The sequence below is a fragment of the Scatophagus argus genome, chromosome 2, assembly GCF_020382885.2.
Source record: "Scatophagus argus isolate fScaArg1 chromosome 2, fScaArg1.pri, whole genome shotgun sequence".
Classification (NCBI taxonomy): Eukaryota; Metazoa; Chordata; class Actinopteri; family Scatophagidae; genus Scatophagus; species Scatophagus argus.
In genome coordinates, this window is record NC_058494.1 from 14,638,714 (window position 1) to 14,657,641 (window position 18,928).

The following is an 18,928-nucleotide window of genomic DNA, read 5'->3' on the forward strand; positions in this document are numbered from 1 at the left end:
TTAATAAATGTCCATAGAATAATTAACAGCAAGGTAAGGAGTCAGTGCCTAAGTTAGTGAACATGTGCCCCACTGTACAGATCGTGTTCAATAACTGGCTGACCAAATACGATGCAGTATTCCCAGCAGACCCAGCAATTTTCTTAAAGCAGCAGCCTGAGGAGGTGCCTGGCAGGACTGTCAGGAAATGAAACTTCAGCAGGCATATTAAGTGACTGTGGTGAAGCATGAACACCACATCACAGCCTGTTTCAGACGGCTCTGTGATACTGAAGCCAAAACCAAGAAGCTGGCCTGAATGAAAATGCCAAGAAAAAGTTTAGGCAACGCCATGACTTTCAGGTGGTATATATGAGAATGGACATGTTACTCAAGTATGCCACCCCTGCAGTGTTTTCGTGTCTTTTGGCAGCTGATATCTCACACTGACATGTGCATGACTTTTAGGCTTTGATAACTATTTCAGGTCTTACACTTGAGGCCTGTTACATTTAAGATAACTGCTCAGTAAAACAGTTCGATTAACCTTCATTCTTGTTCCTGTCAAAGATTTGTCTGAGGAATGTAAAATTTTGCTTTACATCATTATGACTTGTTGTACATCACCCAGCAGGTATTATATCACCTACGCTATGTAGACAAAAGTATTGGGACAACTGACCATTATACCATAAAGGACTTTAATGGTTCCAGTTCATCCCAAAGGTGTTTGATGGGGTTGAGGTCAGGGCTCTGTGTTGGCCAGTCAAGTTCTTCCACACCAAATTCATCCAATCATGTCTTTATGGTCTTTGCTTTGTGCACTGGGGCTCAGTCATGCTGGCATAGAAAAGGGCCTTCCCTAAAGTGTTGCCACAGAGTTGGAAATACAGCTTTGACCAAAATGTCTTGGTATGCTGAAGCATTAAGAGCTCAGACTATAAAATTCCTACTTGGATGGTTTGAAACAACAATGAATTGGATTAGGCCCATTCACTTGTCTCCTAGGTGATTTTATTTACCTCCATTTATTATAACTGAGCCGATGACACAGGTCATGGCAAATTCAACAGAACTTTAGAGGCTGTGGCAGGAGGAAGGCTGAGTCTCCCCGGCTTGATAAAGATGTTACAAGATAATTTAACATGCCTTTGCAATAATAAGTCAGACACGAATGAGCAAGGCCCATCCAGCTGATACTCTGCAGACTGCAGCCTTTATTTGTTTCTCAGTGTGGATTTAACAAGACTAAAAGTTTCTAGCAATGTGAGAAGCTGCTGGAATAAAATTAGAAATCGAGCGATTGGCACCAAACAGTTGTCTATATTCTATAAGACAATACCAAAAAACATTTATCATCTTTTTTTTTTTTTTACAAAGGTTTTTAATGTAATAATTTTGCAATGGTGAATCGAGCTAAGACACAAAAATAAACATGAAATAAAAATTACTAAGAGTGACAATACCGTCTCGAAAGGATTTTGGTCCAGTCTACTGAGAAAGCTTCTTATCAATGAAGCAGCAGTGACGAAGGATGTGCAGTGGGACGAAAAGCTGCGGCTGCTGCCGAGTTGGTCTGGCTGGGTAAGACAGTTATCTGGTATCCTGGTGGCCAATACAGTCTTGGTGACCGAGGGTACCTCTTTTCCAACTGCCACCAACTTCACTGTCACAGACACCACCTAAGGTAGGTTATATGGAGAAAAAAAATGAAAATAAAAAATGTATTAAATCAGTACAATTTTAACAGTCATGTGTTACCACATTCTCATGTCCTTCATATCTAAGCAAGATTAAATGACGAACTGGTTAATATTGTTTCAATAATGTTTCCAGATTAGTGTATTAAAACAGACAGCAGTGTCTATGAAAACCTCCTTATTCAGACAAAATGTATTACTTAAGGATAAGCATCACTAATTAATCTGACCTGTATTTTTGAATGTTTAAATGAAAGCAGTACACACCTTGTCTCCTTTCTTCTGTGTTGGTTTGCTGGTTTTAGTATTTAGGGTCTCACACCACCTGCATGAAATAAACCAAACTGGGTAAAGTCTCTAGTCTGTGCCAGGCGTCAGCATTTATCAAAATACTGTAATTATAAACAAGTGTAAAAATTATTGAGTGTAATGTACGGTTGTGACGGCTATAATAACATGATGTTTTTAGAAAAGTACGACGGCAGCATTCGACTTCCGTGCTCATCGCGGCTCCAATTGCCGGCGACGGCCCGCTGCTCCAGCGCTTCACTCGGCCTGCATTTCCCTTTCTCTACTGGGTCAGTTATGACCGCTGTCCGGAGCAGCTGAGCCCGAGAAGAAGCGCTCAGTTTGAATGTTGTGTTTATAAACTGCGACGAACAAACCTTAACTGACGTTACACACACACCGTCTGGACTGACCTTAGCTAATGTCCCAACACGAGCATGACTGCACCCTGACACACTTCTAAGTTCTGCTGCCTGGAACTGAAGCACGGAGCCGTCGCCGCCGCCGACCATAGCCTGTTAAGCTAACTGGTTAACTCATACAGCTAAATTAGCAGCTCGTCGTAATCCAGCAGCTAACAGACAGAAACCGGCGGAGACATGATACATATTAACACAACACTGGGGCTCCAGACAGAGTCAAAGCACTTTAAATCGGATTCACTCATGCTGAACTGCTGCTAACGTCAGCTCTGTGAACCCGCACAGACACACACAAGCTAACATGCCTACAGAAAGTCGGAAAGTCAGAGTTGTCGGCTTTCTTCGAACAACTCTCATTTCAAACATTAAATTATACTGACAAGATTACAAACAAAGGTTTTAAACTTACCGAAATCAAGGCTGGAGTCAGCCTTCGGTAAGAGCACTGGGGCCAGGTGCACGACTTTGACCTCTTGCGTTTGAATGAGTTTGGCGGTAGCCGTAGATGCGCGCTAACCGGAAATGGACATGCGCATCGGGGTGCACAGCTCTGTAACTTAAGTCTTATACCACAAACCATGCTACACACTCAGAAAAAACAAGTTTGTATAACTTCACAAGTGTGCGGGTAAAAAGTGCAGAAAACTCGATGAGAGAAAATAAACTTAAAAAACTATGAATGCATTATGAATTAAGTTAAATGCACTATTTCATCTTAAGTCAGAACATTATTTGCATTTACAGTGCAGGAAGCGATCCAGGTCAGCTGGAGGAAGACTGCTGGGCTTGTTTTTCATCACTGTGGATGCCTCTCCAACACGTCTGAAGTCTCAGCAATTTCATTTTCATAAATTACTGAAACAACTGAGGCCAGTAACTAGTGAATGAAAATAAGAATGCATGATGTGCATCCCCGTTAAATAGTCTGGACTAATGTATAGTTAGTTATAACACTTGCTTGTTTCTTTAAATCATTCTTTCATTCTTTAAACAAATACGCTCTTTGCTCTAATTCAATACCATGGCACGTCAGTCAAAAAAAATTCAACTGTTGAACTGTTGCTGATGATCTGAACTGTTGACAAACCTGAAAGTCTTAATTAACTTTAAAACCACCAACTTAAATTTTTTTGTTATTTAAACTATTAGTTAAAAATCTTGCATTTTTTATGTCATTATTCAAACCACCTTAATTAAAGTGAGAAGAGCTGACATATTAAATGACAGCGGAAGCTTGTTTCACTTGAGTTTATTTGTAACAAATGAAACTTGTGTCGACAGAGAACAGAAATCCATACAGACCTGTTTTTCGGTTTTCACACGCTCCAAGAGCCAATGTAAGAAAATAAAAAGCACTTGTTGACCCGGAGCAGAAAACAAAAGAAAACAAAACAAAAAAGTTTACATTTACAGACCAATTGGAGGTAACTGATCCAAGTAACACACCATATTTTCGTTTTTATACAATTTATAAACTCCAGTTTTATCCATCTACATGATACATTGGGGGTAAAATAGAACACTTTTGTGAAACTTTTCTTTTGTGGTACAACAAATCCACAATGTGATGTATTGCACATACTTCTGTGCCATAAACTGTGATTTCAGGTGCATCCTTTTTATTATATCACTCTGTATATCTGATAGATTTTTATTCACTCTTAGTCATTTATTTATTCATTTATTGATGCATTTCAATTACTCTCTGTGTTTGGTGTTATTTACATATACACAACCATGTGAGCATTACAGGGTCCATCTTTACTGAGTTCAAGTAAAACTCCTTTGGGGGGAGGGGTGGGGACTTATCAGAGATAACAGGATACTAGTATTAGTGCATAGTACAAAGAGAGAAAGTGCAAGTCTTCCCATAACAGGTGCGACCAAAGGGGCATCTCAAAAGTGGTACCATGCATACAAAAACGACAACAGGGTTACTGCAAGATGGTGGAAAACTGTCAACGATTCCTCACATGGTCGAGCGTTAATGGAGTTACAAAAAAATAATCATAATAAAAAAAAAATGCTGTAGTTTCTGTGTCATTGGAGACGTAGCACCTGAACTTCTCTCAGCCTTTGTCGCTAAAGGAAAAGATAAAAAGCTGTAGACGTCAAAACGAGAAACACAGACGACCAGTTTGGCTGATTTTAGGTGAAGGGCTTCAGGTGGGATACCAGGAGCGTAACCGTGTGGTTTGTTGTTTTGCTTTTTGACCAAACTGACAAAGATAGCCACTGCCGTTCAGCTCTATATAGATTCCTACATAGCTGAGTAAGTATGACTTGTCTGAGCCAGCTCACAGTCAGTGCCAAAGTCGCTAGTGTGGCCAAAATTTCATGGCATGCAAACTGAAGTCTCAATGAAAGAGTATATACACACAAAGCTTGTGCAAGTGTCCCAGGAAAGAAAAGATGGAAAGCTGTCGACATACAAACCCTTTTCTGTCAGACCATCTTGCCAATAAACTGTTTCGAAACCACTTTTTTTTTTGTCTGTAGTTGAGTCCTCATGTAGGATTTTCTTTTTCAACTGAAAGAGATATGATGATGATGTTGCTGGGTTGAAAAGTGACGAGAACAACTTTACAACCGTACACAAAGCCTTCCATACAAAATTTCACAGCCAAAAACAGAACATACGAGATACTTTCACATACTGTAACATAACAAAATCATAAACACAGACATTCAGTACACACACATACAACCACACATACATAAAATACACAAAAAACCCTTTAAAGTAACTTTATCAAAATAGGCGTGTAATATAAGGCACTCGAAATCTAAAATTAAAATACTTATTAGATGCTGTTTGAAATATGAGTTCCATCATTCGTTGGTTGCCGTTACGCACAGGAGGATGACATCATGTACTGGAGTGCTGACGTGTTAAAAGATCTACTTCCTAAAAAGGTCAGTGGGTTGTTTCCTCTGTTCGAACACATCGAACGGTGGCGAGAATCATATCGAGCAAAACATCCTTGTGTCTGGAAAATGATGCACCATCACCAATATCATTGTCGTCATAATGGCATATAACTGCAGTTAGTGACTTGACACAAAAATATATAATACATCTACTTATTGCACACTGAATCAGACAGAGAGAAAAGTCATAGGTGAGCATTCCAGTGAGAAAACTGTTCCTTCCCCAAATCCCCTCCATCCCACTCTATTTTCTATATCCCTTTCTCGCTCGTTGCTTGAGAAATTTTTGTGAAGCTTATTTGGACACATAAATAGTTTTTTTTTTCATATTTTGCTTTCTGTGCATACTCTGTAGTGTTTTATCTGGCTTTCTCTCAACCTGCACACAGAACGACTTGGTTTATTCTGTATGGTAGCAGCAGGGTGAATACTGTATCTCTGTGGGCCCCTGGGAATTAAAAAATGGCCGTTTTTCTCTCTGACACAACAGGCCAGATAGAAATGAGACTAAGAGTCCTGTGTGCATGCGACAAATGTGTGTGGGTAGAGAAGAGAGTGACGCTCAATGGTGGTGTTTGTCATAGAATTGTGAACATTTTCCACACTAGATTTGATTGTACACTTTAAAACAGTACCGTATCACTTTAAAAAAAAAAAAAAAAAAAAAAAATCGCTACAGCTCATTGGACTACGCAGAAAAAGAAAAAAACAACTTTGAATGGTCAGTGGGGACAAAGTCATAAATCTGTAAAAACAAAAAACAGAAACGTGCCACAAGAAATACCCAGTTTTTAAAAAACAAGATAGTCACATATCTATATTTTTCTAAAAAACTAAATTAATGTTTTATTTTGTGGTATGCATTTTAAACCTGTCTCAAAGTTCCCTTATCTTAAATCGTGAAGCATAAGGTTTAACTGGTGGTTTTTATTACTGTATGGTAGAAATATTTTATTTTTTCATTCACGGGAAACGAGAGTCTGTTTCCGAAACAAAACAGGAAAAAAAAAAGAAAAAACACTTCTTGATGTCTTTTTTTTGTGGGATTCGTGTTCTTTGTCTTCTTAACACTGTGTGCTCTGTGTTTTCAGTCTCCTGTTGGCAATTCTCTGGTGCTCAGAAGTCCCAGTTCTTTCCGTCCATGAGGCTTCTATAAGACGGATTTGTAGACTCCTTCTAAACAGTCCTCAAAGTAGAAAAAGCAAAATTTTCTGTGACAGCTAAATACTGTAGCCGGGTCCTGCATTTAGGTTGGTGATGCTACACTGGTGGTGGACGAGGTGAGAGTTCCACACCCAAACAATGTAAAGCAATCTGGGTGCTCACAAAAGCACTGAAACGAATAAAAAAATCAATATCTGATCAAGTATTCTGATTGGAACAGTGGTTGAAGTTGATTCTTCAGACTGACCAATGGGTGTGTTTGGGCTGAGGGTGGAAGGAAACACCCTTGTCAAGCAGGTTGCTATGGCTCAGTTAGAGGTGCTGTTTCTGGGATAAGCCGATGGTCCCCATTCACTCTGCATGTGGCGCCAAAAATCTTCAAAGACACATCGCAGCCTGGTGCATTAATTCAGGCCACATGTAACCTAAGAGAAGTGCACTAGGTGGGATGTGGCATGGGAGACGGCCACTGGGTTTATGTTGCATAGTGATCAAAGCTTCCCAGGTACTCCAGACTGGCCCGGTAGCAGAACTGGTACTGGTCCTGGAGGGAGGCAGAAGTAGGTGGCATAATTAAAAAATGAACAAGCGTTAGAGAAAGACAGCATGAACAAGAGGGGAGGCAAAGTAAAAACAGGGGGAAGGCTCACCTCTGTCTGAACGGTGGCGGGTCTCTGGGTGCGCAGCATCTTGACAGTCTGGAAGATGTCCACCACCCCCTCGTACCTCATCCTCTCCAACACGATGCTGAGGGTGATGAACACACCAGTCCTCCCTACTCCGGCACTGTTGGTGGACAGGTGGTAACACATTTAGGGCTTGACATGTTCTAAAGTGTGGAACCTCTAGTCATGCATAATAAACATACATTATCATATAGAGACGTTCCTCCCACTGATTATGTTCATAGCAGTGACCTAATCTTTGCTTACACATAAAATGGTTAGACAACATAAGCATTATGAATATAAAAGCAGGAAAGCCTTAAATATAGAGGTGAACACATGCTAGTATTGCCTCTGACTAGCACGCATTAGGCACTAACCCTCCAGTTAGCCTCTCATTCACCTGTTCACACACAGTCACACACCAATGGTGACGAGCTACCATGCAAGGCCCTGGCCTAATCATCGGCAGCAACTGAGGTTCAGTGTCTTGCTCAATGAACACTTGCTGCCCAACTTTTATCTTTGTGTTCTCTTTGCCCATTGTAGAAGGTTATGTGGCTGTGTGTGTGTAGGTCAGGCTTACCAATGAAGTTTCCCTTGAGTGTAAACATGTTTCTTGTAGGGTTAATATGAACAGGATATAAGAAAAAACTGGATATATGGAAAAAATTCAGAACTGTGTACTATAATCATCTATGTTTTTTTCAGGTACATACAGTGCATCTATCTATGTCAGTCCACACATTTCCCACAAATGTTCATGTTGCTCTCGATCTGTTTCTCCACTCATTTATTTAGGCTTTTTTAATATTTGTCAAAATGAATACAGACAGGAGAGGTCTTACCTGCAGTGCACAGTAATTGGCCCATCCTGGCCAAACTGTTCTTTAGTTTTGTGCACTTGGCCAATGAAGTCAATGAATCCCTCCCCCGACTTTGGCACTCCTTGCTCTGGCCAATCAGTGAACTGGAACTGACGAACTGTCCGCGATTGGCCATCCTGGATGAAGAGAAGTGGTTTTTCTCATTATCTTTAATTACAGAAATAATGTTAATACAGTACAAGAGATACACAATCATGCATACTGATGACTCACCCTGGCATCTGTGACTTTGAACTCTCGGAGGATGTACTGGGGCATGTTGTACTCAGCCATGGGATCCACCACGAAGTACTGGTACCTGGCCGAGCGCTCTGCAGGCCAGTATTGATGACACTTCTCCTGCAGGAGCACAGCGCAGAGGCTTTTGTTCAGAGCTTTACATAATGTCTGAGGGAGCTAGCATGTAAGAAGAACAATTTCTGCCAAATTTGTCATGAAAATGTCCGTCTCAGTTCTGAAATTTATTATTCCCTTGAAGATAGTCTTGTCCCAGATGAGATATTATGTTCATGACATATATAACTCCACCACGATCCATCTTTCTCACTCCCTCAAAGAGCTGCTTGCATTTTCAATGCTTTGGAAACTGTTTTTAATAGTTAAAACTGGAGGAGGTAAAAGTAGACTGGTGGAGTAAAAGTAGAAAGTGAAAAGAAGATATTTTTCCAAAAAATTTGGTACTTATGTCACTTACATCCCACCAGTGAGTATACATTATTAAGAATTAAATACTGAAAATAATGAACCCTAATTATACACTGTGTGATACTGGATGTTACTGCATGTTTGTTTAAAACTGATCATGTAACTGAGAACGATCACTGTCGGATATTTGCGTGTCAAAACCTAGTCTTTCTTTAAAAGCTGTAGCTCATCTAAAGGAATTTAAATGGTGCCGGTTTCAAAGAGTTTTATTGTCTCTTTGTTTAGATTTTCATTCAGAGTCTTTGCAACCTTTCATTACATAATTGTGCAATTTATGGCTTAGTTATTCAAGTTTAAGATATCAGCACAGTCGCATAATTTTAGTTATCTGCAGCTTTAAACCCTACAAACCCGAACATCACTGGAGTTAAAGCTTTGTTTCCCAGTAGAGACAATCCATACTAACATCTACCCTACATAGTGTGTGTGTGTGTGTGTGTGTGCTTGTATCCATACCCGTCCCATTTCTCTCAGTTTGGTTAGCATAACTACTATGGTTGAGTTGTGTTCCCACAGCATCCTCCAGTAGTCCTCTGTGGTTTCAGCCAGTGGGCCTTGGGTTGCAATGTAGGCCTTCTGCTGCCTACAAACACAGAGCCAATTAATTAAATACTGCACTCTTTATTAATTCTACCTCAAATTATTTGACATTCTCTGTGAAGGCCTTTACACCTACATACAGTAACTCAAAAAACAAACCTCAAACTTCAACAAGAAAACAGGACGACAGCAGTTTCTGGATCTGTTTTTTTTTTTCCTGACCTGTATCCATCAATGAAGCTGGCGTTGATGTAGTCAGATCCCTCCACCCCTCTGATTGGCTGCAGACACACACGTGTGGTCTCGTAGGGCATGATGTTTACCAGCCGGTTCTTGAACTTGTTGCATGGCAGGTTGGCACTCACGAACCGCGACGTGTGCGCTTTGGCACTGGCCAGACGCTGGAATGGAAAAGAAATCAATATTTTATAATCAGCCTTACAGAACCTTAGATATGGGCCTAAGAGGCGGTGTTGACAGACACAAAGAGCAGACACAACACAAAGAAAACAGAGGGGAAGGGTAGAAGATGAGAGGAGAGTGTGATGGAGGAAAATGCAAAAAGCAAGTTCAGACAAATTCAAGGAACAGAAATTCAAATGTATTTAGCACAAGCCTTGGCTTTCCTCTGGGATACTGGACCACTGAAATTAGAAAATCAGCCTGACGCAGAAGGCCTGAGGAAATTAAGTCAGACATCTTCAATTTGAATAAACAAAAGATGGGTGATGATATAGGGAGACGAGGGCAGCGGTCAGGAATGGGAGAGGGAATAAAGTAGGATGAATGCGAGGAGGAAGAAGAAAGTAGATTCGAGGGGCAGGAAACCACAAGGCCCCACACTGTCTCAACGCACATATGTGAACCACAGTTGATCCTGCACCAAAAAAAAAAATAAAAAAAAAAATACAACAGCTCTTAAACAGACACATTCACACGGATACATGCAGACAGGCAGACATGAGCACATACTATACACACTCTCTCACACTCGACCACTGGATGACATGACTTAAAACCAAAGGCAGAACAACAGAGAACAGGCAGAGGGAAACCGCAGACTCAGGGAAGGGAAACAATGGGGTCTCATGAACTGAGCCCCGACCATTGATGGCTACCGGAGTGCTGTGTATTTTCTTAGAGACAGACCAAGCTGGAAAATCCCATACTAACCACGAGTTCACTAGTTCATTTGGGTACTCTGAACCCCATTTCCAGTGCCAAGGATAGTAATTCTTCCTGTCATTTGGGTTGAATCTGACCTGGTCTTATCAGTAAGTCTGGCACACACAAAACTTGTTGTTGTTTTGATACATGTCACCATCTGTCAAGCTTGGATAAAACCATGCCCTGTTGGTAACCTCTTTCAACTCAACGAGTAAACCCTCTGTGAAAGGAAACAAAAACAGTCTGTCTTAATAGGGTGTTGGATTACCAAAGTCTGCCAGAACACCTTCATTTCTTTCTTTTCTCTTCAACTTTCTATGATTTTTATTTGAGGGATGCAATGCCACTCTTCCATGAGAAATTCCATCCCTCTGGGTGTTTTGTGGATGAAGGTGGAAAGTGCTGTTTCTGTCCCATAAGTGTTTGAAATGTGGTGACTGGGACAACCCTGGCATATGTTTTACATCAATATAAGGCTGAGCAAACATTTCAGTTCAGCGCTTGGTTCATTGTCATTCTGAGGAGGACGCTGCCATTAGGACAGGAATGCCAGAGCATAGGATGAGGGAGATTGCTTTGAGTGGCTTTGTGTTTACTTTGCCCTCTGAGCAGACATAAACCATTCCAGGAACAATTTAAGCCACCTGCTTTCAATACATACCTGTATGGCTAAAACTGATTCTCTTTTCACTCCAGCCAAGACGAACGGAGTCTGCCTAGAACTCATCAGTCAAGAGGTAAGTACCAAAGTAAACGAAGTAAAAACAGCTAGAATAATATCAAATAAGGCGTCCCAACAACTCTCTCAATCCCTCATGTCATACTGTTTTTACTGATGCCTATATTTCGTGTTCTCACTTTGAATTCTGATTAGCTTCCTAAATGTTTGAAAATGCCTATATGATCTGTCTCGAAGGTTTTATAATGAGCTACAACTTTCTGGAAAGAACAAACACTATATGTGTTTGTTCTTTCTCTGTATGGCCATAAAACTTCCAAAACTTGGATTTACCTTGGATTCAAATGGTGCAATCCCATAATCTCCCCCAGATCCAACCATCCATCCTGAGTATATGAAAATCTCAGAGGACGGACTGCTAACAGCTCTGGGTAAGATCTCAGTGACTATCAAGGTCAGGAATTCAAGGTTCATACATACTGTATGTCCCTGTGGAGAAGGTTGTTCTCAAGCTGTGTTGAAGAGAACATCTTCAGCAGCTACTGAATAGATCAAAAGGTGTAAGTGTTTCACCAACTGCTGTTTCCATGGTCAATAATTTAATTTGAACCTCAACTGTTAAGTCAACATGGGTGAGAAGTGCTGGATGTGCGATGGTATTAGTTGGCATTAGTTTTGGAAGGATGTGTTGCTGCCGAAAGCCTTTCATTTAATGAATTGACTTTCATGTTTATTTTCATTGGCCATTCTATAAGATGCAAACTTGATTTTATAAGGAACCTTAGCCAATGTCATTTCTCTTTGTTCTTTTCTTCCTGAACTGTTCTTGTGCTATTAGATATAAAACATGTTATGGAGGAGGAATTCTTGACCTTTTGACCTAAGTTTCAGAGGATCCAGTCCCACCTTAATCTCCAGCTCCAAGCCTTTCATGTTTTATATGACAAACACTTGACCTGTGTCTGTACAGTCTGTGCCCTCTACTCCAGTTCAGGGACACTATTGTGCAGGTGACCCTGATGTCTGGCCTTCTGCGTGTCGATGGTTTAAAAAAGATAACTCTCCCTTACAGAAACCAGTTAAGTGTCACAATGTTAACACGAAATGATTACCTCATTTTACAACCTTCAGAGACACACTGACTAGTCCTCACCTTGAATTCCAGCTCCATGCCGGTGACATTCTCCCCTGGTTCAATCTGTGTCAGCCTCTGGATGTAGGAGTATAGGTTCCTTGCTGGGACCTCGGTGTTCCCACAGGTCACAGCCTCCAGCAGTGCATCATGAATGAAGATGTATTGGTCCTCCGTCTGGACCATGTAGTTCCTCTGGGAGCGCATCAATGTGACATGGCCATAGATGTCAATGGTCTTCTCGTGCTTTATTCGCTCTGCCATGGCGTCGATCACGATGAAGCAGCCAGTGCGACCCACTCCAGCACTGAGCCAAGACCGAGAGGAAAGGAAAAGGGAACAGATGGTGATGTGATTTTCTCACATAACCTGGGGTATGAGCTGCTGAACAAATAATTTTCCTGAGTGTATGCTGTGTCTTCGAACCTGGTACAAATCTGGCTGCTGTTGCATACTGCAAAGGCTCTAACATCAACTAAGTATCACAAAGATGCCAGCCAGCAATATTTCCAACAAAGGACGTAAAAATTGACATCAGCGATGAGTCAGCATCACCGTCTGACTGGCATTAGGAAGATATCCTCTCCTATCGACATACAATCCAGAAATATAATACATTTAGCTGCCCACCCAAACACTTCACATTTTTGCTGTGCTGGTACATAAATGGTGAAACACCCTGACCAAGCAAGTTTCTGCAAGTGAATAAAAACCTTTTTATATGGTGGTTAAATTAATATAAGTGTGTATTTGTGTGTGCGCACTAGAGTGTGTGTGTGTGTGTTGTTCAGGTGGAATGAGATTCGGTCCATTGTCTGATACAGAAGCTGGTTGATATGTTAAGGCACATTATGATGGAGTCTTGCCAGGATAATTAAATTTGACTGATAATCCTGTTAGATACTCCCTCTGACTGCTATGGAAGATTAGGAAGAGCTCCTCTCCTGCCAACCTTTTCACCCCCTCCCTCCCTCATCTCCCTGCCTCTTTATCTTCTCTCTAAGTACCCCTCCAACAGTCTCACACCAGCCCCACCACTTTTTCAGTCTCACATTTGTACTTTTTTTTAGATTCCATTTTCTCTCCACCTTTCCTTTTCTTTAATTCATCATTTCCATTCACCGTGTCCTGGTTTTGACCTCACCGTCTCTCTCATTCTGCACATATCCTTTCCTCTAACTCCCATTCCCTCGCTAACCTTCCCTCTCAATCATCTCTCAATCCCCTTTTCTTCCCTTCATTCTCTTCCTTCCACATCTATACCTCACTAATTCTTCCTCTCGAGAGCCTCCGTATTCCCTCTGTTACCCTCTATCTTCTTCCCTCCTTCACTCCCTGGTAAAAGCAAATAGTAGCTTTACTCCAGCTCTGGCGCTCAACATTGTGCCAAGACTGTAATGATGTTTCCAGAATTTTCCTCCAACCAGTGCATGAGCTTCCTGCTGCTCAGACTACAGCTCATTTGAATATAAACTTATGAACTCAAATCTACCACCAGATTAAACGGTAAATAGTTAACACTGAAAGCTATTTATGAAAAATAAGGTCAACATGGCGGCTGGTGTTATTGTCAAACCTTAAGAGATGATGGAGGTTGTTAAGGGAGGAATGTGGGTGTCTAAGCCAGTGAGGATGATTTGGGGTTTGCATAATGGTAGGTCAATCTCATTTCAGTTCAGGACCTATGAATGATTTTACACAAGTGCTCTTGGACTCGTGTTGATCTTCACAGACTCCTGGGCTTTTGAAAATAATGCTGCCAAGTAAAACCCAAAATAACACATAAGTGATTCATTCAAGCACATGCGCACACATACACACACACACACACCCATCCAGTACCACTCTGGTCCACACAGTCAAGCACCGAATTTTTTTAGGTCCTCTGAGATTTTAGGAATTTGCTTGACACAGTAAATTATCAGAACTCAATCAGTAAAAAAAACAAAACAAAACAAAAAAAATCACACAGGTGAAACACTGACAAAGACACACCTGCAATGGACGACCATGGGTCCCGCATCTGGAGGGTTGCAGGCCTTGACCCTGCGTAGGAAAGCCAGGAAGGGGGTGGGGTGCTCAGGCACCCCATGGTCAGGCCAGGCTGTGAACTGGAAGTGACGAACCTCACGCTTCTCATTGGAACCGCTCTGGAGAAGCAGACACACAAGCGTAAGGTAAATGACACTTGTTTTTGGAAGTGGCAAATTGGGGAACTGCAGTTTTTGGCATGTTGGCTTCATTTCTCAGCCCTGTAGGTTGCTGTAGGTTGCATTTTTAATAGTTTTTGGGCAACACTGGAGAAATAAGCTGCAGTATGTCAGACTTTAGCAACATAGTTTAGTGAAACTAACAAACTACATTATGTATTATGTATTATGTATATATGCCTCAGAAACACACAAACTAGTACACCTAAATATTATATTACACATAACAGGTCAATACACATACGACCCCATTACACTCCACTGCACATGACTTGTTACCTTGTAAAGAGCGAAGGTCCTGACGGAGTAGGTGGCCAACTCCACTGTATCCAGCAGAGTGACCTGGATGAGGCCGTAGGTTTCTGTGCCCCGTGTTGGCCAGTACTGATCACACTTCACCTACAATGGAAGAGGGATGAAGCTATCAGAGATGCACAGTGATTTGTATACTGTATGTCTGTACATATTTTTGTGCAAGAGGAGAGAAAGAGTGCTGACTTGGGTGCACGTGTAGAGAGGCAAAAAAGGAAGGGAGTGCTGAAGCACATCAGTGAGAGAGTTTGCAAAGTTCAGACAGTAATGTTCGGAAAAAATGTGCATATAGCGACAACCCAGCGTGTGAAAGGGGTTTAGTGAGTGTGTGAAGTGAAGAGTGACAGAGAGAGACGGGGGGGGGGGACACAGAGTTCTGCTTACTGGAGTGTGATCCTGCATAAGTTTTTTCAAATAGTAGAAAACTGTGTGGCATGGGATTACCAAAGGCTGATGGACTCTCACAAAGATCCAAGTGATACCAAAAGGTCAACTTTCACGTTTGATGCTGTACATCGGCCTACATTTCAACCTCACAAATCCCTACAAAACTCCACCACGCACACCAAATCCCAGCATCCCCACCCACTAACACACCTAGAATTCCCTTGTAGAAAACAGTCATATTTGTAGTTCTTCAACTTAGCCTCAGAGAGGAGAGAGGAAAAAAAATCCCAGAGGAGGGAGAAGAGGGGAGGAGGGCCTTGGCAGAATCAGGCCAAACCAAACGTTATGTGCTGATCCCTCCAGTCCTCACATCAAAGACAGCAGGGAGCTCAGCTCAGCTCGCTCTGCATTCCACTGCTCCAGACTGGGGATTATGCGTTTTGGCCCGGGACGTTCATCTGTAATTACAGTTTTTCAACCGTTGTTTTCCCACCAGACCTTGAGACACTGTGGGGACAGGAGTGGTCGTCCACGTTGGGGGGCCAGACCACTGTCAAAAGCTAAACAGGATCTCAGTAAATGTCTGGTGTGAAGACTATATTATCCATTGATATATGGGCTAGCTGCATAACTGCATCCTGCTCTTGTGTGGTTTGATTAGTGCTAATAGGAAGGATACTGGCAAAATTCCCACACTGGGGCCATCTGTGATCATCTGCGTTGTTAATGCGTAAACACAAAATGATGTAATATTGAGAGGTGTTAAACGAGATTAAACAATTTTTTTCCAACAAGCAGCCCACTACTCCCACAAACAGTTGATGTGGAGGTAGCGGGCTGAGAATAAACAGTTAAGTATATTAAAATGGAACATTTTAATTGTTGCATAATGTTGTGACTACTTTACTAAATTTAGAGAATTTAAAGCCAAACAGTCACATTCACAAACTACACATTAATCACGGTTATGAGACAGCAGGAAGGTAATCTTTAATGGCTACATCCTCCACTGGGGGGGCAGCCGTGGCCTAGAGGTTGGAGAAGCGGCTTGTGATCGGAGGGTCACCGGTTCGATTCCCCCCACCCGGCGGACAGGAAAAATTTGGGTGTGGCGGAGTGATCAATGCGAAAAAATGCCCCTGCCCCTCATTAGCCGACTGATGTGCCCTTAACCCCCCAATATGCTCCCTGGGCGCTTGATGCTCCTGTGTGTGTTTCACTGCATGTAATTTGCCGGGTGTTGCATGTGTGTTCAACTACTAAGCATGGGTTAAATGCAGAAGTCAAATTCAGTATGTGTATGTAAAAATATATATACTGCTATTAAAGTTGATTCTTCCTCTTCTAAGAAAATAGAAAAACAGTCATGGGTGTGACCATGCAAACTGTAGAAACTAACGTGCACTGTTTCTGAACTGCAGTGGTTACAATAAAACCTATTTGAGACCAAGCCGACTTTGAGTGCCTTGTGGTGAGCTGAAAACAATTCTGCATTCTCACTCAATGCATCGGCTATTACACATAAAAAAGGAAAAAAAAAAGAGGGGGGAAGGGGGGCTGAATAGGGAAAAAAGGTAAGGAGAAAACCATGTGTGGTGAGATTTCATTTTAAAAGGGATTAGCAAAGGAGAGAAAGAGAGGTCTTGCCTTAGAGAAGAAATAAGAGGGCATCTGAGGGTCAAACAGACACAACAGAGACAGTTGGATAAAGTTGAAAAGGAAACAGAGTTTTAACACAAGACACAGGTTAATAGGAAAAGAAGCACAGATGAGAGGAAAGGATCATTTTCTGAACAGGGCTTTGGACATAATTGGTTAGCACTTAATCATGATTCATACCTCAAGCCTTTCTTGTTCATCTTACTCTAACATGACATTCTCATTACAGTGAATTTTACTCAAGTGCATATTCTGTTAACAACAGCAAAATGCCTTGAAGCTAAATGATTTTCATATTCATCACCTACCCGTAATTTAGTTCCATATGTAATTCCCCCAGGTCTTATTCACCATTCTACTCTATTTTTCTACTATATTCTATTTTATTCTAATCAGCTACATGCTATGCTACATGCCCACTCTACCTTCTCACTTGACCATGCCACTTTTAGTTCCGTCACCACAATGATGTTGGCTGCTTTTCTGGTTTATTATATAAACTATTTCCGTCCTACATGATGTGTCCAGGCTCTTTTTCTCATGTCCTGTCCTTGCCTGCCCTATTCTGTTGAATCCATCTGGACCCTATTGTCCTCCCACATCCTAAAAAATGTATGTCCTGCCCTGTGCTTGTCTGTCTTGTACCTTCTCACTGCTGTCAAACCGACCACATACAAATCCTACTCTACCCCTTCCTATTGCTAGTATTCCTCTTACATTTCTGTCTTTTAACATTAAAAAATGATCACATCCTATGCTCCTCTAAAACCCATTATCCTAGCCTTTTGCTCACACATCTTCCTTATCCAAACGTGCTCTTCTTTGCTAGCCTTCCTGCATTATAATCTTTCCAATTACATATAACCAAATACTGTCTTGCTCTACACTCATATGCTTGAGTCTATTTAATTCCATCCTGCACTTCCCTTCACTACCCTTGGCCATCATTACTGTGATGGCTTAGCACTGAGCTACCCTGTCCTTGCTGTCCTATACTCCCATGTTATCCCATTGCCTTTTTCTTACCCGTGACTTCTCTTCAAGCTTGGTCATCATGATAATGTTGGCTGTGTGCTGCTCCCAGACCATCCTCCAGAAGTCCCCGAAAGTCTCAGGGAGGCATCCCTGAGTGGCGATGTAGGCATTCTGACGGCGGTAGCCATCAATATAGTTAGCGTTGATGTAGTCGCTGCCTGGGACTCCTGTGTGATAAGGAAGAAGTGGACGTTATGGAGGGTGAAGGACAAAAATGAGCAGAAATGTTTGTAAGGCGAGGCAGGGAATGAATTGTGATGGGTTGAGGTGGGAGAGAAAGCCGATAATAAAAAGAGAGGAGCAGGTGGGGGAAGTAGATGCCGCTGATGTTGAAATACTCTGCCCACTGCGTCATATGTATGATGAACAACACTGATCACAAGGAAACATTCACTGCCCGTGTCATTTTCTTTGCAGATGAACCCAGTTCTTATTCTGATCTATGGTGAAATAATCTATGTGGATTATTTAAAGTCTACTGAAAGCATGAAAGCAGGTTTATGTCCCAGTAATAAAGGGTGCGGATCATCTGAGGTCATGGCAGGGAGATTAATGTTTTCATAGGGCCAAGCGCCCTTTGGTGTTGGATTGTTCAGCCGTCTTGTTTTATAATACATGCTAAGACGATCATGGGCCTAATCTGAGTATACTCTGGATGTGTCGCTTTGAATGGCAATATGACTGTAAGGCCGTCTCTGTGTAAGACTCAGCTGACACTGCTTGTCCTGGAAGGGATTGTGTGTGTGTGCGTGTATGTGTGTGTGTGTGTGTGTGTGTGAGAGCGACTGTCTGTGTGTGTTTGATTTAGGATCAGTCCTGCTCATCTGGGGCCTAATACCATAATCCCAAAAATCACTGAGTCATGGCTCAAACATACACACATACACCAAAAGACCGAAGCACACACAGGAATCTACACACAGACGTGTACGCGTGCATTCAGCCTTGACCCGATTCTGCTGAAGTGGGAGACAAAACTCCTTTTGAGTCGTCTGATATCAGTTTACAGTTTGAAAGATAAAAGTCAGTAAGCAAACAGAAGAAACTCCTGCAGCAATTCTCTTCT

General features: G+C 41.7%; 1 protein-coding gene and 1 long non-coding RNA gene across 29 annotated transcripts in view; both read right to left on the reverse strand.

Annotated features, from left to right (window-relative positions):
- LOC124071675 overlaps positions 1 to 2,952 on the reverse strand; it is a 7,530-nt gene extending 4,578 nt beyond the window's left edge. For 2 of the 4 annotated variants that reach the window (XR_006845374.1, XR_006845375.1), the window contains exons 1-3: positions 2,799 to 2,952; positions 1,947 to 2,004; positions 1,446 to 1,661 (exon numbers count right to left, since the gene is read on the reverse strand). This is a non-coding gene — a long non-coding RNA (uncharacterized LOC124071675). Of the gene's footprint in view, positions 1 to 822; positions 842 to 1,176; positions 1,662 to 1,946; positions 2,005 to 2,798 lie in introns of those variants that run through there. The other 2 variants (XR_006845372.1, XR_006845371.1) reach the window with 2 other exon arrangements.
- A 670-nt stretch (positions 2,953 to 3,622) lies between these two features.
- ptprdb (protein tyrosine phosphatase receptor type Db) overlaps positions 3,623 to 18,928 on the reverse strand; it is a 135,560-nt gene continuing 120,254 nt past the window's right edge. For 24 of the 25 annotated variants that reach the window (XM_046412560.1, XM_046412516.1, XM_046412497.1 and 21 more), the window contains 10 exons: positions 17,854 to 18,029; positions 14,749 to 14,868; positions 14,255 to 14,409; positions 12,281 to 12,566; positions 9,504 to 9,682; positions 9,198 to 9,324; positions 8,250 to 8,375; positions 7,998 to 8,152; positions 7,135 to 7,270; positions 3,623 to 7,028 (listed from right to left, as the gene is read on the reverse strand). In XM_046412560.1, the coding sequence (XP_046268516.1) occupies positions 6,960 to 7,028; positions 7,135 to 7,270; positions 7,998 to 8,152; positions 8,250 to 8,375; positions 9,198 to 9,324; positions 9,504 to 9,682; positions 12,281 to 12,566; positions 14,255 to 14,409; positions 14,749 to 14,868; positions 17,854 to 18,029 (1,529 nt within the window). In that variant the 3' untranslated portion in view covers positions 3,623 to 6,959. The remainder of the gene's footprint in view (positions 7,029 to 7,134; positions 7,271 to 7,997; positions 8,153 to 8,249; positions 8,376 to 9,197; positions 9,325 to 9,503; positions 9,683 to 12,280; positions 12,567 to 14,254; positions 14,410 to 14,748; positions 14,869 to 17,853; positions 18,030 to 18,928) is intronic. The other variant, XR_006845378.1, reaches the window with a different exon arrangement.